The sequence below is a fragment of the Chelonia mydas genome, chromosome 24 (assembly GCF_015237465.2).
Source record: "Chelonia mydas isolate rCheMyd1 chromosome 24, rCheMyd1.pri.v2, whole genome shotgun sequence".
NCBI lineage: Eukaryota > Metazoa > Chordata > Testudines > Cheloniidae > Chelonia > Chelonia mydas.
Genome location: NC_051264.2, coordinates 3052869 through 3074539, shown reverse-complemented (window position 1 = coordinate 3074539; position 21671 = coordinate 3052869). Strand labels below are relative to the sequence as shown.

General features: G+C 45.4%; 1 protein-coding gene across 1 annotated transcript in view; it reads left to right on the top strand.

The window, feature by feature from the left end:
* The window catches only part of LOC119564212 (keratin-associated protein 10-7), a 48607-nt gene extending 27459 nt beyond the window's left edge, over window positions 1-21148 (top strand). Inside the window, exons 8-11 of the mRNA XM_043535572.1 lie at window positions 3003-3179; window positions 13455-13581; window positions 20132-20222; window positions 21068-21148. Coding sequence (XP_043391507.1) covers window positions 3003-3179; window positions 13455-13581; window positions 20132-20222; window positions 21068-21148 — 476 coding nt within the window. The remainder of the gene's footprint in view (window positions 1-3002; window positions 3180-13454; window positions 13582-20131; window positions 20223-21067) is intronic.
* The last annotated feature ends 523 nt before the right edge of the window (window positions 21149-21671 follow it).

Here is a 21671-nt window from a genome sequence, read left to right as displayed (position 1 = left end):
CGGCTTATCCTGTGTACACAGGGCAGTGACTGTTGTGAGGAAAAATTCAAGGGTTGAAAGTTTTAATGTATTTTAGTCAGAAAATGAGGAGCTTTCTATGCAGGTATCAGGAAGATCATGTTCCCTTTTCCTCCTTAAAGCCAACACTTGTGGGTCATTAAGAGCCCATCCTAGGGCATCTTGCAGACCCTTTCTTTGGTGCCACTTGCTATTCCTGCTTAGTCAATTAACGGGCACTGTGGAATCTCATGCTGCAGGGCCCTGAGGGGGTGTGATTCTCCTGTGGGTTCAGATGGCAGCAGCTGATTCAATACCCTGTGACTCAGCCTCTGACGCTGACGAGACGGGTGTATCTTCCTCTTTGGAATTCCCGTGTGTTGTTCTCACCAGCTGGGCCACAGGGTTCCAAGAACTAGGTCCCCCCTGGAAGAGGTAAGGGCTGGAAAATATCTCTGGATTCTTCTAGTAAAGGAATCTGTCCCCTAGTGAGTCACAATAATTAAATACCTTACAGGAGGCAGAGGGATCTCCTGGATACGGCATTGCACGGGGAGTCAGGAGAACTGGACTATATCCCTGCCTCTGCCCACCTGTGTGATCTTGGACAAGTCACTTCACCTCCCTACGCCTCTTTCCCCTCCAGCCTTTTATCTGTCTAGATGGAAATCTTTGGGGCAGGTGCCATGTGTTTGTACAGCACCTAGCAATAAGTTCGCTCTCGTAGTGGGGGCCTCTAGGAGGTACAGGTTTCACAGTAGCAGCCGTATTAGTCTGTATCTGCAAAAAGAACAGGAGTACTTGTGGCACCTTTGAGCCTAACAAATTGATTTGAGCATAAGCTGTCGTGAGCTACAGCCCACTTCCCACAAAAGCTTATGCTCAAATAAATTTGTTAATCTCTAAGGTGCCACACGTTCTCCTGTTTTTTTTTTCTAGGAGGTTCAGTCATTTAAATCATGAAATAAAAAAAATCGTCTACCACTCTTTTGTAATGTAATGGACATGGACAGGAGATTGCTTTCCCCTCTGGGGTCGCTGGCATCCCATATATATCAAGATGGACCCTGCCACAGCAGCTTGCCATCTGTATTAGAAAATACAAGAACTCGAATGAAATTTTAGCACATAATGGCAAGAAACCACCCCTAAGTGAAGACACAATGTCAGATAATAATGAGCCAAACACCATATCAGTAGGAATCTTCTGACAAACATTTATTCTAGCAGAATTAACAGGGTGGGCTGGATTGGAAGTGTCCTTCTGCTAAAAATACCGGGGAATCCATGAATCCAAGGTCACCTCTGTGTCTATAGCAGCCTGGGTGGTATATCATGGAGGGAAGTTGTACATTAGCAGGAATGAAGAAATACCCATAATGGCTCAGAGCAAAGATCCATGCCATCCAGTGTCCTGTCTCCAAGAGCAACCAGAACCAGATGCCTCAGAGGAAGATGCAAGACAGTCTGAAGAAGGAATTTATGGAAAAGCAAAGAATCCTGGTGTTAATTGAATTTCCTTTTTCTAAGGTAGAGGATGTGGATCAGGCAGAGAACTTCCAAACAGCATTTCCTCTAATATGTAACATGCATCCGCTTAAAATAATTATTTAAAATAATTAGCAACATTAGTGATGCAAATGAGCAATTGAAGGCTGTGTGATTCGAGCGAGACATACCTGTGGAGTGCCTCATTTCCGTGGAGCAGGCCATGGAAACCATATAAAAAGGCTCGTGACCCAGTGCTCCTCAATCCACTCGGCTTCTTCATTTGCTCCTGTTGGTGACTTGGTAAGTCTTGTTCTTATTATTGAGAGCTAACTTCATGGCTGGGCTTCATTTCTGGCTTTCCTTTCCTTGCTGTTCACAAGAGCGCTTTGCGTAAGTATCTTGCTGTTATTTCCCTAATCCCATTGCAGGGCTGCAGGAAGGGATTTCAGTCCATTCTCTGTCAGGGTTGTTCTTTCTCAAGTGGTTTGCAATGGCAATGCTCTCTCGACAGAAATGTTTCCCACGGCACCGAGCTCTGTTTGTGCTGAATGTTCTCCGTCCATGATTTACGGAGCCCTTTCTAAATCAGGAGATTAAATTAGTGGGTGTGACAGGGAATTACAGGGCGGGGCTCAGAGTTTCAGAAGAGAGAAGAGGGAAAGGAAAACCTCTAGGTGGAGGGAGCGGTCGGAGATTTGAGGGCAAAGGAGTAAGATGTGTCTGGAAGTAACTCAGACTGACAGGATATGGAGGGGATATAGCCCCTGCACTCTCACTGCCTGATTCCTCACGAGCGAAAACCTGCTCAATTCTGTGGATGTCAATGGAGCTCCACTGATTTACACCAGCTGCGGAGCTGGAGAGGAACAGAAGAGACTCTAAAGGCCTTGCCTGCGCACACATCCTCCCAATGAAAGGAAGGCAGTAAGTAGATTCAAGGAATCACCACCTGTAACAGTCAAGCTGCTCTGTACTGGAAATGCAACTCAAGATACATTCGTGCAGCCTCAGGACCTGGGAAGAGAACATTTGCACAAATGCACTTCCATTTGCCACCTGCACGTTCAGAAGCACTGAGTGGTTTCTTTAACTCTTGTAGCAGAAAAATATTTGAATGCAGAAATGATCGATGGTTACCAATACTGCTCAACCCATTCTGTATCTCTCGCCCTGCAATTAAGCTCAGGATAACTCTTTCAACCTTAGAGTTCATTTTGCACCGAATGTTTTGCTTTCTTCTGCAGAGACATATTAGTGGTCAGAAGAGTGTTTTGCTTAAGTATCTTGAGGTTATTTCACGAATCCCATTGCAGACCTTTAGAATGGGATTTCAGTCCATCCTCCCCCATGTTTGTTCTTTCTGAAGGGGTTTGCAATGGCAATGCTCTCTCTGGAGAAGTGTTCCCAGTGCACCAGGCTCTGATTCTGCTGAATGTTCTGGTGCATGAGGCTAATGAGAAAATGATGCTGTTTGTCTTGATTTTGCAAACCTTGAAGCCTACTTTGTCTTTCAGTTTTGCCCACGTCCAGGAAGATGGTTTACCAGCAGCAATGCAAACAGCCCTGCCTGCCTCCTCCTTGCTGTGTGACCAAGTGCACTACCAAATGCCTGGATCCCTGCTGCAAAGTCTGTGTGACCAAGTGTGTGACAAAATGCGTGGATCCTTGCTGTAAAGTCTGCGTGAAGAAGTGTACTACATGCGTGCATCCATGTCCATGCCCGTGCCCTGAAAAGTGCATTCCGTGCCCTGAAAAGTGCATTCCGTGCCCTGAAAAGTGTATTCCGTGCCCTCAAAAGTGCATTCCATGCCCTGAAAAGTGCATTCCGTGCCCTCCATGCCCTGAAAAATGCCCCCCCGTGCAGCACTACTGCAAAGAAAAGAAGATCTGTTAGGTCCCATGGAACCTCCAACATCTACAGAATGAGAATGAATTACAGCCCCTCGCGCAGAAGCTCTCTCCTCGCTCCACTGGTCTGGCATTCCCCTCGCAGTGGGACGTGTTTCTAGGAACGTTTCTACTCTCTATCCGCACACTGCGCACCGTTTCTGCTTTTCCTCTCCAGAGGTCAATGCCTCCCCTTGTAATGAGTAACTGACCGTCTTTGTGCCCCTGGGATGTCAGCTGTTCCTGGGAGAGATCCTGTAACACTTGTGCTTTTGACTCTTTTTCCTGTAGGAGATTTCCCCCTTTGTTCTCTTATCCCATCATGTCTTTCAATGCAGACGTACTACAATAAAAGCTGTGATTCCTGGCATTGTCTGCCTCCTGGTGTTTCATTCTCCTTTCCAGAAGGACCTGCTGCAGAAGTCTCCATACTGTGGGCCAAAGCTCTGAAATGAGACTAGATCTTAATCTTCCACAAAATTCATGCCTCCTTCAATAGGGGTTACTGATGCTATCCATAAGCACAGCCATGGATTATACATTATGGGGAAGACTTTTGCAAGCACCACGTGCAATCAGGCATTGCCTTTCAAAATGTACACCTCTGTTTCACATTTCCTGGAAACTCGATTGCAGTATTCCCCTATCTACATTTTCACCTTTAAATTGCATAAGGTGAGAAGAGACCATTACCATCTAGACTGACACCCTGTACGATAATGCACAGAGAATTTCACCCAGTCACCCCTGTATACTTATACCCCATATCTTGTGATTCTCTAAGGCGTCTCTGCCAGAAAGGTCTTGATCTGAAGACTTTTAGTGATGGAGGATCCTCCCCCTTCCCTTGCAATGTTTTTCCAATGGTTAAGCAACCTCCCTGTCAAAAATTCACACATCTCACATCCCTTTGCAAGTTATTTTTCCTCCTCTTGCTTAGCTCATGTTCTCCTGAGCTTTGTTCCTTATTTCACTGACGGTTCCAGAGGTTTATCCTATCACAGACTGTTAATTCTCTTATGGGATCAGGACCTTCTCACGTAGGATGTAACTGACTGCGTAGGTACCCCTCAGATATTGCTCACATCCGAGACACTCACTCTGTACAATTCCACCGTCACGTCTTCAGCACTGGCATAATTTCATTCCTCAGCTTCCATCCAACCTCAAATTATTGTTGCGTTGAAATGTAACTTGCTCTTCCTGGAATCATCTGCCTCCTGGTGTTTGCTTTGCCCTCTCCTTGTCTCTTTAATCACTGCTTGGCTCCTGTCTCACCCATTTCAAGCTCTCTTGTGTTTTGCTTTAAAAGACCCACATAGAATGAAAAGAGGGGAAAGAAAAATTCCAAGATAAGCCTGGGTGACTTCGTAGAAACCCACGAACCTAAAAAGAAAGAAAGGAGAAAACGCTATTGTCATAAATATAAAGGGAAGGGTAATCCCCTTTAAAATCCCTCCTGGCCAGAGGAAAAACCCTTTCACCTGTAAAGGGTTAAGAGGCTAGGATAACCTCGCCGGCACCTGACCAAAATAACCAATGAGGAGAGAAGATACTTTGAAAAGCTGGGAGGAGGGAGAAAAACAAAGGGTCTGTGTCTGTTTGTGTGATGTTTTTGCCGGGGACAGAACAGGAATGGAATCTTAGAATTTAGTAAGTAATCTAGCTAGAGATGCGTTAGATTATGATTCCTTTAAATGGCTGAGAAATTAACCTGTGCTGAATAGAATGAATATTCCTGTCTGTGTGTCTTTTTGTAACTTAAGGTTTTGCCTAGGGGGATTCTCCATGTTTTGAATCTCATTACGCTGTAAGGTATTTACCATCCTGATTTTACAGAGGTGATTCTTTTTTACTTCTCTGAAAATCCTTCTTTTCAGAAACTGAATGCTTTTTCATTGTTCTTAAGACCCAAGGATTTGGGTTTGTGTTCACCTGTGCAAATTGGTGAGGATTTTTATCAAAGCTTCCCCAGGAAATGGGGTACAAAGGTTGGGAGGATTTTGGGGGGAAAGACATTTCCAAACAACGCTTTCCTAATAAATAAAGCCAGATAAAAGTTTGGTGGTGGCAGTGGAAGTCCAAGGGCAAAGGGTAAAATAGTTTGTACCTTGGGGAAGTTTTAACCTAAGCTGGTAAAAGTAAGCTTAGAAGGTTTTCATGCAGGTCCCCACATCTGTACCGTAGAATTCAGAGTGGGGAAGGAACCTTGACAACCATCGGAGCATTTCTTACACTGCAGTGTTCTCTGGGTGCCACAAATAATTCAACCCGCATCAGCCAAGCCCTCTCAGCTCTTTGCCAGCCTTTCATCTAAGGGTGTGTCAGTGCTGGTGAAGTACAGGAGAGCTATTATTATTACTTCCTATTTCATTAGCTCCTCGAGGCCCCCCCGAGACCGGGGCCACATTGCGTCAAGGGCTGAGCAGACATGCAACAGGACACAGTCCCTTCTCCTGAAGGTGATAGAATCTGGGGCATAATCCTGGAATAGAGGTAAGGCCAAGGAGCATCATTAGTTGTCCAGGACCCCATTGTGCTAGGGGCTGTACAAACACATAAGGAAACTATGGTTCTGGTCTTAAGTAGCTTACAATTAAGGAAATCTCTGCAACAGTCTCTCTTTTGAAAGAAAGAAGGAAAGAAACAAAGAAAGAAAGAAAGAATGACAACCACCCTGTGATAAGTTAAAAGGGAACATGAGCTTCCTGACACATGTATGGTAAGTTCTCATTCCATGATTTAAATCAATTAAAACTCTTGTCATTCTGGTTCAGAATGCTCACCACCCTGTCTAAAGAGGATAACATGGGTGATTTTTCCAGTCCATATTGGGGTAATTATAATTGCAAACTCAGACTGAGGGCACCTTAGATATGTAAACATTTTTAACATAATGGAGATAAACAAGATTTTGCTCTCACCACTGGGCGCGCTGACATCCCATATGTATAAGGATAGACACCTGCCCAGCACAAAGGTCTTACAAAAGAGGATGTTGAAGAGAAGCTATTAAATGTAGACATTTTTAAAGAAGGAGGTCCAGATAACTCCAAGAGTTTTACAAGAGCTGGTTGAGGAGGTCACTGGATCATGGCTGGAAGCTGAATCTAGAAAAATTCAGACTGGAAATAAGGCGTAAAATATGAACAGGGAGTGTGATTAGGCATTGGAACCATTTGCCAGCCGTGGTTGTGGATTCTCCATCACTGAGAAGTTTTAAATCAAGACCGGATGTTTGTCCAAAGTCTATGCTCTAGAAGTTATTCCGGGTTAGTTCTGTGGCCAGTGTTGGACAAGAGATCAGATGAGATGATCAGAGTGGTCCCTTCTGACCTTGGAATCGATGAATGTCGAGTATATTCGATTGGATTCGAATGAGAAAGAAGTTGCATCACAAAATAGCAGGAAGCCACTACTAAGCGAAGACACAATGTCAGATGATAAGGACCCCAGATATGTCTTCTAGCAGGACTAACAGAGTGGAGACTGTCCTACTGCTAAAAATACTGGGGTATTCATTATTCCAACATCAACTCCATGTGTATAGAAGCGTGGAGGGGAGCTGCACATTAGCAGGAATGGAGAAATACCCATAGCAGGTCAGACCACAGATCAGTCTAGACCAGGATCGTGTCTCTGACAGTGACCACTACAAGATATCTCAGAAGAAGGTGCAAGAACGCCTGTGAAGGGGAATTTATGGAAATACATAAGAGTCCATTTTAGAAAGCAAATAAGCCAGTTCCTTGTTGAATTGTTTTTTTCCCTTTGGAATTACGTGGGTCAGGTGCAAGAACTTACAAACAGCATTTGCTCAGACACTGTCACGTGTGTCTCCTTAAAATAATTATAACTAATTCTTAAAATACTTATTAAAAATCTTGATGCAAGCAAGTAATTGAAGGATCTGTAGGTGGAGGTATTTTGCATTGTAAAAAATCACATCTGCATATCCCTAGCCTGTCTCTTTTCTGGGCACCCAGCCCTGGTAAGCATATAAAAAATCTCCCACATAATGTCTGATCCATGCCAGTGTTTACGGATAGCATCAGTCATCCCTGACTGAAGGGGGTGCGAATACTGTGGAAAATCAAGATCTTTTCTCGTCACGGTTTCTTCTTTTGCTCAACCGGACATTGATGTTCTAGCACGGCCAAGCTCCTGTGAGCTCTATTTAGTACCCACAAAAATAAAAACTGAATTGGAGGCGGGGTTGGCTAACTTAACAAGGCCTCATTTCAAAGCTTTGCCCCGCACCACCCCCCAGTATGGTGGCTTTTACAGCAGGTCCTTTCCCAGCTGAATCAGAGCTCGGGGGTACCTCACAGTCCTTTCTCTTGACATACTGATTAGTTGTTAGGGTCGTATGTAAGTCAAATCCCCAAAGAATCAGGACAGTCCCGATGAAATCAGGACATCTGGTCACGCTAAGCCTGACGCACCCTTCAGATGTGGGGATATTGGGAAGTTGCAGCGCAAGGCGGGTAGCTGGTGGCAGTAGTTGAATATGGCCGAATATTAAGATACCAGCTTGTAAAAACTGAATTGGAGGCAGGGTTGGCTAATTTAACAAGGCCTCATTTCAAAGCTTTGACCCGCCCCCCCCCGGTATGGTGGCTTTTGCAGCAGGTCCTTTCCCAGATGAATCAGAGCTCGGGGGTACCACTCAGAGGTCCTTTCTCTTGACATACTGATTAGTTGTTAGGGTTGTATGTAAGTCAAATGCCCAAAGCTTGTGGGCATCGGCAGGATTGTCAGGCCAAAGTGCTAAAAAGGCATCAGTGGGACCCCAAAATCATGAGAATTAAAAAAAACTAAATTGTTTTGCGGCCCAGCTGCTGCAGCGGGCAGAACCCCTCTGAGAGCTGAGCTGGTCCGGCCCCCACTGGTGCAGCGCACCTGGATACCCCCTGGAAATTCAGGCCCTGTCGCACACACACAACAGACAGCAGACGGGGGAGGCGCTGAGCAGGGGACACAGGCTGCTGCTGTCTGACTGTTTCAGTCCCACAGAGGCAGAGAACTGGCCTGTCTCCCCTGTACCCAGCTGCCTCCGCTCCTCCTTGCTCCCTCTGTCCCCATGACTTCTTCTGGGCACCAGCCACCACTTCCTCGGGAAGGGTCTTTTTAAAAGGAAACCCAAAGAAGGAGAATCTGGCTCTGAGCGCTTGTGAGTGCTGAAGAGAATGAAACACCAGGAGGCCGACGATGTCGTGAATCGTAGCTTTTATTGCTCTACATTAAAAGACGGATGGGAAAAGAGAACAAGGGGGAAAATCTCCCACAGGAAAGAGTCTACAGCACAAACTTTACAGGATCTCCCCCAGGAACAGCTGATATCCCAGGGGCACAAAGACGGTCAGTTACTCGTTACAAGGGAAGGCATTGACCTCTCGATAGGAGAGAGAGAACAGTGCGCAGTATGCGGACAGAGACTGGAAACGTTCCCAGAAACACGTCCCACTGCAAGGGGAATGGCAGACCAGCGGAGCAGGGAGAAAGCTATTGTGCGAGGGGCTGTAATTCATTTTCATTCCATAGTCGTCGGTGGTTCCATGGGCTCTACCAGAACTTCTTTTCTTTGCAGCAGTGCTCCACAGGTGGGCATTTTGGAAAGCACGGAGGACATGGAGGGCACTTTTGAGGGCATGGGCACGGGCATGGATGCACGCATGTAGTGCACTTCTTCACGCAGACTTTACAGCAAGGATCCATGCATTTTTTCACACACTTGGTCACACAGACTTTGCAGCAGGGATCCAGGCACTTGGTAGTGCACTTGGTCACACAGCAAGGAGGAGGCAGGCAGGTCTGTTTGCATTGCTGCTGGTAAACCATCTTCCTGGTAAGTGGGCAAAACTGAAAGACAAAGGAGATTTCAGGGTTTGCAAAATGAAGGCAAACAGCATCATCTTCTCCTGAGCATCACGCACCGGAACATTCAGCAGAATCAGAGGCTGGTGCACGAGGAAAACTTCTCCAGAGAGAGCATGGCCATGGCAAACCACTTCAAAAAGAATAAACAAGAGGGAGGATGGACTGATATCCCATTCCCATGGCCTGCAATGGGATTCGTGAAATAGCCACAAGATAGTTTAGCAAAACATTCTTCTGAGCAGCAAGGACAGGAAAGCCAAAAATTAAGCCCAACCTTAAAGTTAGCTCCCAATCATCAGAAGGAGACTTACCCAATTCACCAATTCAGGAGCTAGTAAAGATTTCGAGTCGGTTGAGAAGCATTGTGATGCGAGCCTTTTTATATGGTTTCCATGGCCTGGCATCCGGAAACGAGAGATCCTAGAGGTATGCATATACGATTTGCATTAAGTAACTTGCTCCAATTAAACATCCTTCAACTATTTGTTTGCATCATTATTTTTAATAATTAGTTTAAGTGGACACACGTGTCATCTTTGAGGAAGCGCCTGACCTACAAAATTCATATTAGAAATACAATTCAATAAACAACGGCATTGTTTGCTTAAAAATGGTCTTTATGGATTTCCATTCCTTCCTTCTGCAGGCTTTTGCATCTTCCTCTGAGGCATCTGGTACTGCTCACTGGCAGAGAGAAGATAGTGGGCTGGATGGATCTCTGAGCTGATCCACTAGGGGTATTCCTCTGTTCCTGCTAATGTACATCTCCCGTCCATGATACACAACGCATGTCTCTATGGGCGCAGAACTGATGCTGGGCTCATGGATTCTTTGTTAGTTTTAGCAGTAGGACACTCCAAATGCAGCCCACTCGCCCCTGTTATTCCTGCTCGAAGGAATATTGGTCAGGTGTTTCCTGAGAAGAAGCTTGGAACTTTGTTATGTGACATTGTTTCTTCACCTTGTGTTGCCTTCTTGCTATTTTGCACTGAAACTTCATCCTAATTCTAATATTTTCTAATATAGATTGTAAACTCTTGTGATGGAGGTGCGTCTTTATACGTATGAGATGCCAGTGCCCCCAAGGGTGAGAACTATCTCCTGTCCATCTCCATTCCATCAAAACATTTACAGATCTAAGAGGCCATCAACGTGAGTGTGGAATTGTAATTATGCTAATATGGGCAGGGAAAGACACCCGGCTTATCCTGTGTACACAGGGCAGTGACTGTTGTGAAGAAAAATACAAGGGTTGAAAGTTTTAATGTATTTTAGTCAGAAAATGAGGAGCTTTCTATGCAGGTATCAGGAAGAAAATATTCCCTTTTCCTCCTTAAAGCCAACACTTGTGGGTCATTAAGAGCCCATCCTAGGGCATCTTGCAGACCCTTTCTTTGGTGTCACTTGCTATTCCTGCTTAGTCAATTAACGGGCACTGTGGAATCTCATGCTGCAGGGCCCTGAGGGAGTGTGATTCTCCTGTGGGTTCAGAGGGCAGCAGCTGATTCAATACCCTGTGACTCAGCCTCTGACGCTGACGAGACGGGTGTATCTTCCTCTTCGGAATTCCCGTGTGTTTTTCTCACCAGCTGGGCCACAGGGTTCCAAGAACGAGTTCCTCCCTGGAAGAGGTAAGGGCTGGAAAATATCTCTGGATTCTTCTAGTAAAGGAATCTGTCCCCTAGTGAGTCACAATAATTAAATACCTTACCGGAGGCAGAGGGATCTCCTGGATACGGCATTGCACGGGGAGTCAGGAGAACGGGACTATATCCCTGCCTCTGCTCACCTGTGTGATCTTGTACAAGTCACTTCACCTCCCTACGCCTCTTTCCCCTCCAGCCTTTTATCTGTCTAGATGGAAATCTTTGGGGCAGGTGCCATGTGTTTGTACAGCACCTAGCAATAAGTTCGCTCTCGTAGTGGGGGCCTCTAGGAGGTACAGGTTTCACAGTAGCAGCCGTATTAGTCTGTATCTGCAAAAAGAACAGGAGTACTTGTGGCACCTTTGAGACTAACAAATTGATTTGAGCATAAGCTGTCGTGAGCTACAGCCCACTTCCCGCAAAAGCTTATGCTCAAATAAATTTGTTAATCTCTAAGGTGCCACACGTTCTCCTGTTCTTTTTCTAGGAGATTCAGTCATTTAAATCATGAAATAAAAAAAATCGTCTACCATTTTTTTGTAATATAATGGACATGGACAGGAGATTGCTTTCCCCTCTGGGGGCGCTGGCATCCCATATACAGCAGGATGGACCCTGCCACAGCAGCTTGCCATCTGTATTAGAAAATACAAGAACTGAAAGAAAATTTGAGAGCAAAATGGCAAGAAGCCACCCCTAAGTGAAGACACAATGTCGGATAATAATGAGCCAAACACCATGTCATTAGGAATCACCTGACAAATATTTATTCTAGCAGAATTAACAGGGTGGGCTGGATTGGAAGTGTCCTTTTGCTAAAAATACCAGGGAATCCATGAATCCAAGGTCACCTGTGTGTCTATAGCAGCATGGGTGGTATATCATGGAGGGAAGTTGTACATTAGCAGGAATGAAGAAATACCCATAATGGCTCAGAGCAAAGATCCATCCCATCCAGTGTCCTGTCTCCAAGAGCAACCAGAACCAGATGCCTCAGAGGAAGATGCAAGACAGTCTGAAAAAGGAATTTATGGAAAAGCAAAGAATCCTGGTGTTAATTGAATTGCCTTTTTCTAAGGTAGAGTATGTGGATCAGGCAGAGAACTTCCAAACAGCGTTTCCTCTAATACGTAACGTGCATCCGCTTAAAATAATTATTTAAAATAATTAGCAACATTAGTGATGCAAATGAGCAATTGAAGGCTGTGTGATTCGAGCGAGACATACCTGTGGGGTGCCTCATTTCTGTGGAGCAGGCCACGGAAACCGTATAAAAAGGCTTGTGTCCCAGTGCTCCTCAATCCACTCGGCTTCTTCATTTGCTCCTGTTGGTGACTTGGTAAGTCTTGTTCTTATTATTGAGAGCTAACTTCATGGCTGGGCTTTATTTCAGGCTTTGCTTTCCTTGCTGTTCACAAGAGCGCTTTGCGTAAGTATCTTGCTGTTATTTCTCTAATCCCATTGCAGGGATGCAGGAAAAGATTTCAGTCCATTCTCTGTCAGGGTTGTTCTTTCTCAAGTGGTTTGCAATGGCAGTGCTCTCTCGACAGAAATGTTTCCCATAGCACGAAGCTCTGTTTGTGCTGAATGTTCTCCGTCCATGATTTACGGAGCCCTTTCTAAATCAGGAGATTAAATTAGGGGGTGTGACAGGGAATTACAGGGCGGTGCTCAGAGTTTCAGAAGAGAGAAGTGGGAAAGGGAAACCTCTAGGCGGAGGGAGCGGTCGGAGACTTGACGGCAGAGGAGTAAGATGTGTCTGGAGGTAACTCAGACTGACAGGATATGGAGGGGATATAGCCCCTGCACTCTCACTGCCCGATTCCTCACGAGCGAAAACCTGCTCAATTCTGTGGATGTCAGTGGAGCTCCACTGATTTACACTAGCTGCGGAGCTGGAGGGGAACAGAAGAGAATCTAAAGACCTTGCCTGCGCACACATCCTCCCAATGAAAGGAAGGCAGTAAGTAGATTCAAGGAATCACCACCTGTAACAGTCAAGCTGCTCTGTACTGGAAATGCAACTCAAGATACATTCATGCAGCCTTAGGACCTGGCAAGAAAACATTTGCACAAATGCACTACCATTTGCCACCTGCACGTTCAGAAGCACTGAGTGGTTTCTTTAACTCTTCTAGCAGAAAAATATTTGAATGCAGAAATGATCGATGGTTACCAATACTGCTCAACCCATTCTGTATCTCTCGCCCTGCCATTAATCTCAGGATAACTCTTTCAACCTTAGAGTACATTTTGCACCGAATGTTTTGCTTTCTTCTGCAGAGATATATTACTGGTCAGAAGAGTGTTTTGCTTAGGTATCTTGAGGTTATTTCACGAATCCCATTGCAGACCTTTAGAATGGGATTTCAGTCCATCCTCCCCCATGTTTGTTCTTTCTGAAGGGGTTTGCAATGGCAATGCTCTCTCTGGAGAAGCGTTCCCAGTGCACCAGGCTCTGATTCTGCTGAATGTTCTGGTGCATGAGGCTAATGAGAAAATGATGCTGTTTGTCTTGATTTTGCAAACCTTGAAGCCTACTTTGTCTTTCAGTTTTGCCCACGTCCAGGAAGATGGTTTACCAGCAGCAATGCAAACAGACCTGCCTGCCTCCTCCTTGCTGTGTGACCAAGTGCACTACCAAATGCCTGGATCCCTGCTGCAAAGTCTGTGTGACCAAGTGCGTGACAAAATGCGTGGATCCTTGCTGTAAAGTCTGCGTGAAGAAGTGCACTACATGCGTGCATCCATGTCCATGCCCGTGCCCTGAAAAGTGCATTCCGTGCCCTGAAAAGTGCATTCCGTGCCCTGAAAAGTGTCCGTGCCCGGAAAAGTGTCCTCCGTGCCCTCCATGCCCTGAAAAATGCCCCCCCGTGCCGTACTGCTGCAAAGAAAAGAAGTTCTGGTAGGGCCCAGGGAACCTCCGACATCTACAGAATGAGAATGAATTACAGCCCCTTGCGCAGAAGCTCTCTCCTCGCTCTGCTGGTCTGGCATTCCCCTCGCAGTGGGACGTGTTTCTAGGAACGTTTCCACTCTCTATCCGCACACTGCGCACCGTTTCTGCTTTTCCTCTCCAGAGGTCAATGCCTCCCCTTGTAATGAGTAACTGACCGTCTTTGTGCCCCTGGGATGTCTGCTGTTCCTGGGAGAGATGCTGTAACACTTGTGCTTTTGACTCTTTTTCCTGTAGGAGATTTCCCCCCTTTGTTCTCTTATCCCATCATGTCTTTTAATGGAGACGTACTACAATAAAAGCTGTGATTCCTGGCATTGTCTGCCTCCTGGTGTTTCATTCTCCTTTGCAGAAGGACCTGCTGCAGAAGTCTCCATACTGTGGGCCAAAGCTCTGAAATGAGGTCTTATTAGGTCAGCTGAACCCACCTCCAATTTATTTGTATTGTCATAGACCCCAAGAGGACTTGGCCATCCTAGAAAACCAATGGAAGTCAAGGAAACAAGGCCTCTTTTAAGAGACTAGATCTTAATCTTCCACAAAATTCATGCCTCCTTCAATAGGGGTTACTGATGCTATCCATAAGCACAGCCATGGATTATACATTATGGGGAAGACTTCGTAGAAACCCACGAACCTAAAAAGAAAGAAAGGAGAAAAGACTATTGTCATAAATATAAAGGGAAGGGTAAACCCCTTTAAAATCCCTCCTGGCCAGAGAAAAAACCCTTTCACCTGTAAAGGGTTAAGAGGCTAGGATAACCTCGCTGGCACCTGACCAATGAGGAGAGAAGATACTTTGAAAAGCTGGGAGGAGGGAGAAAAACAAAGGGTCTGTGTCTGTTTGTGTGATGTTTTTGCCAGGGACAGAACAGGAATGGAATCTTAGAATTTAGTAAGTAATCTAGCTAGAGATGCGTTAGATTATGATTCCTTTAAATGGCTAGAAATTAGCCTGTGCTGAATAGAATGAATATTCCTGTCTGTGTGTCTTTTTGTAACTTAAGGTTTTGCCTAGGGGGATTCTCCATGTTTTGAATCTAATTACCCTGTAAGGTATTTACCATCCTGATTTTACAGAGGTGATTCTTTTTTACTTCTCTGAAAATCCTTCTTTTCAGAAACTGAATGCTTTTTCATTGTTCTTAAGACCCAAGGATTTGGGTTTGTGTTCACCTGTGCAAATTGGTGAGGATTTTTATCAAAGCTTCCCCAGGAAATGGGGTACAAAGGTTGGGAGGATTTTGGGGGGAAAGACATTTCCAAACAACGCTTTCCTAATAAATAAACCCAGATAAAAGTTTGGTGGTGGCAGTGGAAGTCCAAGGGCAAAGGGTAAAATAGTTTGTACCTTGGGGAAGTTTTAACCTAAGCTGGTAAAAGTAAGCTTAGAAGGTTTTCATGCAGGTCCCCACATCTGTACCCTAGAATTCAGAGTGGGGAAGGAACCTTGACAACCATCGGAGCATTTCTTACGCTGCAGTGTTCTCTGGGTGCCACAGATAATTCAACCCGCATCAGCCAAGCCCTCTCAGCTCTTTGCCAGCCTTTCATCTAAGGGTGTGTCAGTGCTGGTGAAGTACAGGAGAGCTATTATTATTACTTCATATTTTATGAGCTCCTCGAGGCCCCCCCCTGAGACCGGGGCCACATTGCGTCAAGGGCTGAGCAGACATGCAACAGGACACAGTCCCTTCTCCTGAAGGTGATAGAATCTGGGGCATAATCCTGGAATAGAGGTAAGGCCAAGGAGCATCATTAGTGGTCCAGGACCCCATTGTGCTAGGGGCTGTACAAACACATAAGGAAACTATGGTTCTGGTCTCAAGTAGCTTACAATTAAGGAAATCTCTGCAACAGTTTCTCTTTTGAAAGAAAGAAAGAAAGAAAGAAAGAAAGAAAGAAAGAAAGAAAGAAAGAAAGAAAGAAAGAAAGAAAGAAAACCACCCTGTGATAAGTTAAAAGGGAACATGAGCTTCCTGACACATGTATGGTAAGTTCTCATTCCATGATTTAAATCAATTAAAACTCTTGTCATTCTTGTTCAGAATGCTCACCACCCTGTCTAAAGAGGATAACATGGGTGACTTTTCCAGTCCATATTGGGGTAATTATAATTGCAAACTCAGACTGAGGGCACCTTAGATATGTAAACATTTTTAACATAATGGAGATAAACAAGATTTTGCTCTCACCACTGGGCGCGCTGACATCCCATATGTATAAGGATAGACACCTGCCCAGCACAAAGGTCTTACAAAAGAGGATGTTGAAGAGAAGCTATTAAAGTTTGACATTTTTAAAGAAGGAGGTCCAGATAACTCAAATCCAAGAGTTTTACAAGAGCTGGTTGAGGAGGTCACTGGATCATGGCTGGAAGCTGAATCTAGAAAAATTCAGACTGGAAATAAGGCGTAAAATATTAACAGGGAGTGTGATTAGGCATTGGAACCATTTGTCAGCCGTGGTTGTGGATTCTCCATCACTGAGAAGTTTTAAATCAAGACCGGATGTTTGTCCAAAGTCTATGCTCTCGAAGTTATTCCGGGTTAGTTCTGTGGCCAGTGTTGGACAAGAGATCAGATGAGATGATCAGAGTGGTCCCTTCTGACTTTGGAATCGATGAATGTCGAGTGTATTCGATTGGATTCGAATGAGAAAAAAGTTGCATCACAAAATAGCAGGAAGCCACTACTAAGCGAAGACACAATGTCAGATGATAAGGACCCCAGATATGTCTTCTAGCAGGACTAACAGAGTGGAGACTGTCCTACTGCTAAAAATACTGGGGTATTCATTATTCCAACATCAACTCCATGTGTATAGAAGCGTGGAGGGGAGCTGCACATTAGCAGGAATGGAGAAATACCCATAGCAGGTCAGACCACAGATCAGCCTAGACCAGGATCGTGTCTCTGACAGTGACCACTACAAGATATCTCAGAAGAAGGTGCAAGAACGCCTGTGAAGGGGAATTTATGGAAATACATAAGAGTCCATTTTAGAAAGCAAATAAGCCAGTTCTTTGTTGAATTGTTTTTTTCCCTTTGGAATTACGTGGGTCAGGTGCAAGAACTTACAAACAGCATTTGCTCAGACACTGTCATGTGTGTCTCCTTAAAATAATTATAACTAATTCTTAAAATACTTATTAAAAATCTTGATGCAAGCAAGTAATTGAAGGATCTGTAGGTAGAGGAAGTTTGCATTGTAAAAAATCACATCTGCATATCCCTAGCCTGTCTCTTTTCTGGGCACCCAGCCCTGGTAAGCATATAAAAAATCTCCCACATAATGTCTGATCCATGCCAGTGTTTACGGATAGCATCAGTCATCCCTGACTGAAGGGGGTGCGAATACTGTGGAAAATCAAGATCTTTTCTCGTCACGGTTTCTTCTTTTGCTCAACCGGACATTGATGTTCTAGCACGGCCAAGCTCCTGTGAGCTCTATTTAGTACCCACAAAAATAAAAACTGAATTGGAGGCGGGGTTGGCTAACTTAACAAGGCCTCATTTCAAAGCTTTGCCCCGCACCACCCCCCAGTATGGTGGCTTTTACAGCAGGTCCTTTCCCAGCTGAATCAGAGCTCGGGGGTACCTCACAGTCCTTTCTCTTGACATACTGATTAGTTGTTAGGGTCGTATGTAAGTCAGATCCCCAAAGAATCAGGACAGTCCCGATGAAATCAGGACATCTGGTCACGCTAAGCCTGACGCACCCTTCAGATGTGGGCATATTGGGAAGTTGCAGCGCAAGGCGGGTAGCTGGTGGCAGTAGTTGAATATGGCCGAATATTAAGATACCAGCTTGTAAAAACTGAATTCGAGGCAGGGTTGGCTAATTTAACAAGGCCTCATTTCAAAGCTTTGTCCCGCCCACCCTCCCAGTATGGTGGCTTTTGCAGCAGGTCCTTTCCCAGCTGAATCAGAGCTTGGGGGTTCCACACAGTCCTTTCTCTTGACATACTTTGGGGAAGTCCTTGAGATTTTGAAGAGCCAACATGAAAGAAAATGGGAGCAGTGGGATCTTAGATATCTGCCGGGGGTACTGAAACATGCACATGAACCAACAGATGCACTCTGTGGGATGGGATGGCGGAGAGACTGGAGATTACGGACGGATGTTGAGAATCCCTGGTATGGAGAAAGAGCCAGATTTAAAGTACTTTAGACCTAGCATCCTTCTGTTTCCCTGATTAATTGTTAGAGGCCAAGGAGACCAATGGTCCCCTGTTGCTCTCCTCTCACAATTGTCACAGTCCTGGGTGGGTTGTATCCCTCTCTAGTGGCTACTCCACAGAAAATGGAATTTCAAGGTGACAGGCTACTCTAGGTAATGGTGTTACCACTTAGCTCAGGTGGCTGAGGTCTGCGTTATAACCCTGACTTCCCACGTTCAAAAACAGTTCCAGACCTGTTGTGGGGGTGTTGCATCAGCCTGTGCCCCTCATTGTTATTTTTCTGATACAGGTTCCCAGTGACGGACTCATGGTCCACCCCTTCAAACACTGTACTCCATGGGCAAGGCATGAAAACGAATACGGGGCATTGCCTGCAGAGCTCAGTCTTATTGCTCCTTCCAAAGAAAAGGATTTAATAAACAAAAAACAACAGCCTTATTTTATGCTAGTTCGGCCTGTTGAGTCACTTGAATGTAACAGGGCAATACATCTCGTTTTCCTGGCCCAGTCTGACATTGGAATCAAGGGAGTTACTCCAGAGATGAATTTGGCCATCAGGTTGGAGCCAGCGGTGGATGGGAACAGTCTAAATGGATGGCCAAAGATAAAACTCCCAGTCCTTTCTGAAATGACATTATTGTTATTTATTGGTATTGTCATAGCAGCTAGGTGTCCTTTGAATGGACCTAGACCCGATTGTCCTCGGTGTTGTACAAAGAACACCTGGACCTGTCCTGATTTTCACAGCTGCATCCAGTGTGCTAGAAGATGGATACTCAGAATTCTGGAGTCTGACTAGATTGACCAGAGAGTAAGTGTGAAAAATCAGGATAGGGTGACGGGGGACGAGTATAACGAGGAGGTAATAGGGTCGTATGTGAGTCAAATCCCCAAAGAATCAGGACAGTCCTGATAAAATCAGGACATCTGGTCACCCTAAGCCTGACGCACCCTTCAGATGCGGACATATAGGGAAGTTGCAGCGCAAGGCGGGTAGCTGGTGGCAGTAGTTGAATATGGCCGAATATTAAGATACCAGCTTGTAAAAACAGAATTGGAGGCAGGGTTGGCTAATTTAACAAGGCCTCATTTCAAAGCTTTGACCCGCCCCGGTATGGTGGCTTTTGCAGCAGGTCCTTTCCCAGCTGAATCAGAGCTCGGGGATACCACACAGAAGTCCTTTCTCTTGACATACTGATTAGTTGTTAGGGTTGTATGTAAGTCAAATCCCCAAAGCTTGTGGGCATCGGCAGGATTGTCAGGCCGAAGTGCTAAAAAGGCATCAGTGGGACCCCAAAATCATGAGAATTAAAAAAAACAAAATTGTTTTGCGGCCCAGCTGCTGCAGCGGGCAGAACCCCTCTGAGAGCTGAGCTGGTCCGGCCCCCACTGGTGCAGCGCACCTGGATACCCCCTGGGAATTCAGGCCCTGTCGCACACACACAACAGACAGCAGACGGGGGAGGCGCTGAGCAGGGGACACAGGCTGCTGCTGTCTGACTGTTTCAGTCCCACAGAGGCAGAGAACCGGCCTGTCTCCCCTGTACCCAGCTGCCACCGCTCCTCCTTGCTCCCTCTGTCCCCATGACTTCTTCTGGGCACCAGCAACCACTTCCTCGGGAAGGGTCTTTTTAAAAGGAAACCCAAAGAAGGAGAATCTGGCTCTGAGCGCACGTGACTGCTGAAGAGAATGAAACACCAGGAGGCTGACGATGTCATGAATTGTAGCTTTTATTGCTCTACTTTAAAAGACGGGATGGGAAAAGAGAACAAGGGGGAAAATCTCCAACACTAAAGAGTCTACAGCACAAACTTTACAGGATCTCCCCTAGGAACAGCTGATATCCCAGGGCACAAAGATGGTCAGTTACTCGTTACAAGGGAAGGCATTGACCTCTCGATAGGAGAGACAGAACAGTGCGCAGTATGCGGACAGAGACTGGAAACGTTCCCAGAAACACGTTCCACTGCAAGGGGAATGGCAGACCAGCGGAGCGAGGAGAGAGCTACTGTGCGAGGGGCTGTAATTCATTTTCATTCCATAGTCGTTGGTGGTTCCATGGGCTCTACCAGAACTTCTTTTCTTTGCAGCAGTGCTCCACAGGTGGGCATTTTGGAAAGCACGGAGGACATGGAGGACACTTTTGAGGGCACGGGCACGGGCACGGGCACGGGCATGGATGTATGCATGTAGTGCACTTCTTCACGCAGACTTTACAGCAAGGATCCACGCATTTTTTCACACACTTGGTCACACAGACTTTGCAGCAGGGATCCAGGCACTTGGTAGTGCACTTGGTCACACAGCAAGGAGGAGGCAGGCAGGTCTGTTTGCATTGCAGCTGGTAAACCATCTTCCTGGTAAGTGGGCAAAACTGAAAGACAAAGGAGATTTCAGGGTTTGCAAAATCAAGGCAAACAGCATCATCTTCTCCTGAGCACCATGCACCGGAACATTCAGCAGAATCAGAGGCTGGTGCACGAGGAACATTTCTCCAGAGAGAGCATGGCCATGGCAAACCACTTCAGAAAGAATAAACAGGAGGGAGGATGGGCTGAAATCCCATTCTCATGGCCTGCAATGGGATTAGTTAAATAGCCACAAGGTAGTTAAGGAAAACACTCTTGTGAGCAGCAAGAAAAAAGAAAGAGAAAAATTAAGCACAGCGATGAAGTTAGCTCCCAATCATCAGAAGGAGACTTACCCAATTCACCTGCAGGAACTAATGAAGATGTCGAGTCGTTTGAGGAGCATTGTGATGAGAACCTTTTTATAGGGTTTCCATGGCCTGGTATCCGGAAATGAGAGATCCTTGAGGTATTCAAATGTGATTTGCATAAAGTAACTTACTCCAATTAAACATCCTTCAACTATTTGTTTGCATCATTATTTTTAATAATTAGTTTAAGTGGACACACATGTCATCTTTAAGGAGATGCCTGACATCCAAAATTCATATTCGAAAATATAATTCAATAAACAAATGTGGTGTGATCTTTATGGATTTCCATTTCTTCCTTCTGCAGGCTTTTGCATCTTCCTCTGAGGCATCTGGTACTGCTCACTTGCAGAGAGAAGATAGTGGCCTGGATGGATCTCTGAGCTGATCCACTAGGGGTATTCCTCTGTTCCTGCTAATGTACATCTCCCGTCCATGATACACCACGCATGTCTCTATGGGCACAGAGCTGATGCTGGGCTCATGGATTCTTTGGTAGTTTTAGCAGTAGGACACTCCAAATGCAGCCCACTCGTCCCTGTTATTCCTGCTCGAATGAATATTGGTCAGGTTTCTCCTCTTAAGGAGCTTGGATCTTTGTTCTGTGACCTAGTGTCTTCACCTCGTGTTGCCTTCTTGCTATTTTGTACTGAAACTTCATCCTAATTCTAATATTTTCTAATATAGATTGTAAATTCTTGTGATGGAGGTGCGTCTTTATACTTATGAGATGCCAGTGCCCCCAAGGGTGAGAACTATCTCCTGTCCATCTCCATTCCATTAAAACATTTACAGATCTAAGAGGCCATCAACGTGAGTGTGGACTTATAATTATGCTAATATGGGCAAGGAAAGACACCCGGCTTAACCTGTGTACGCAGGGCAGTGACTGTTGTGAGGAAAAATTGAAG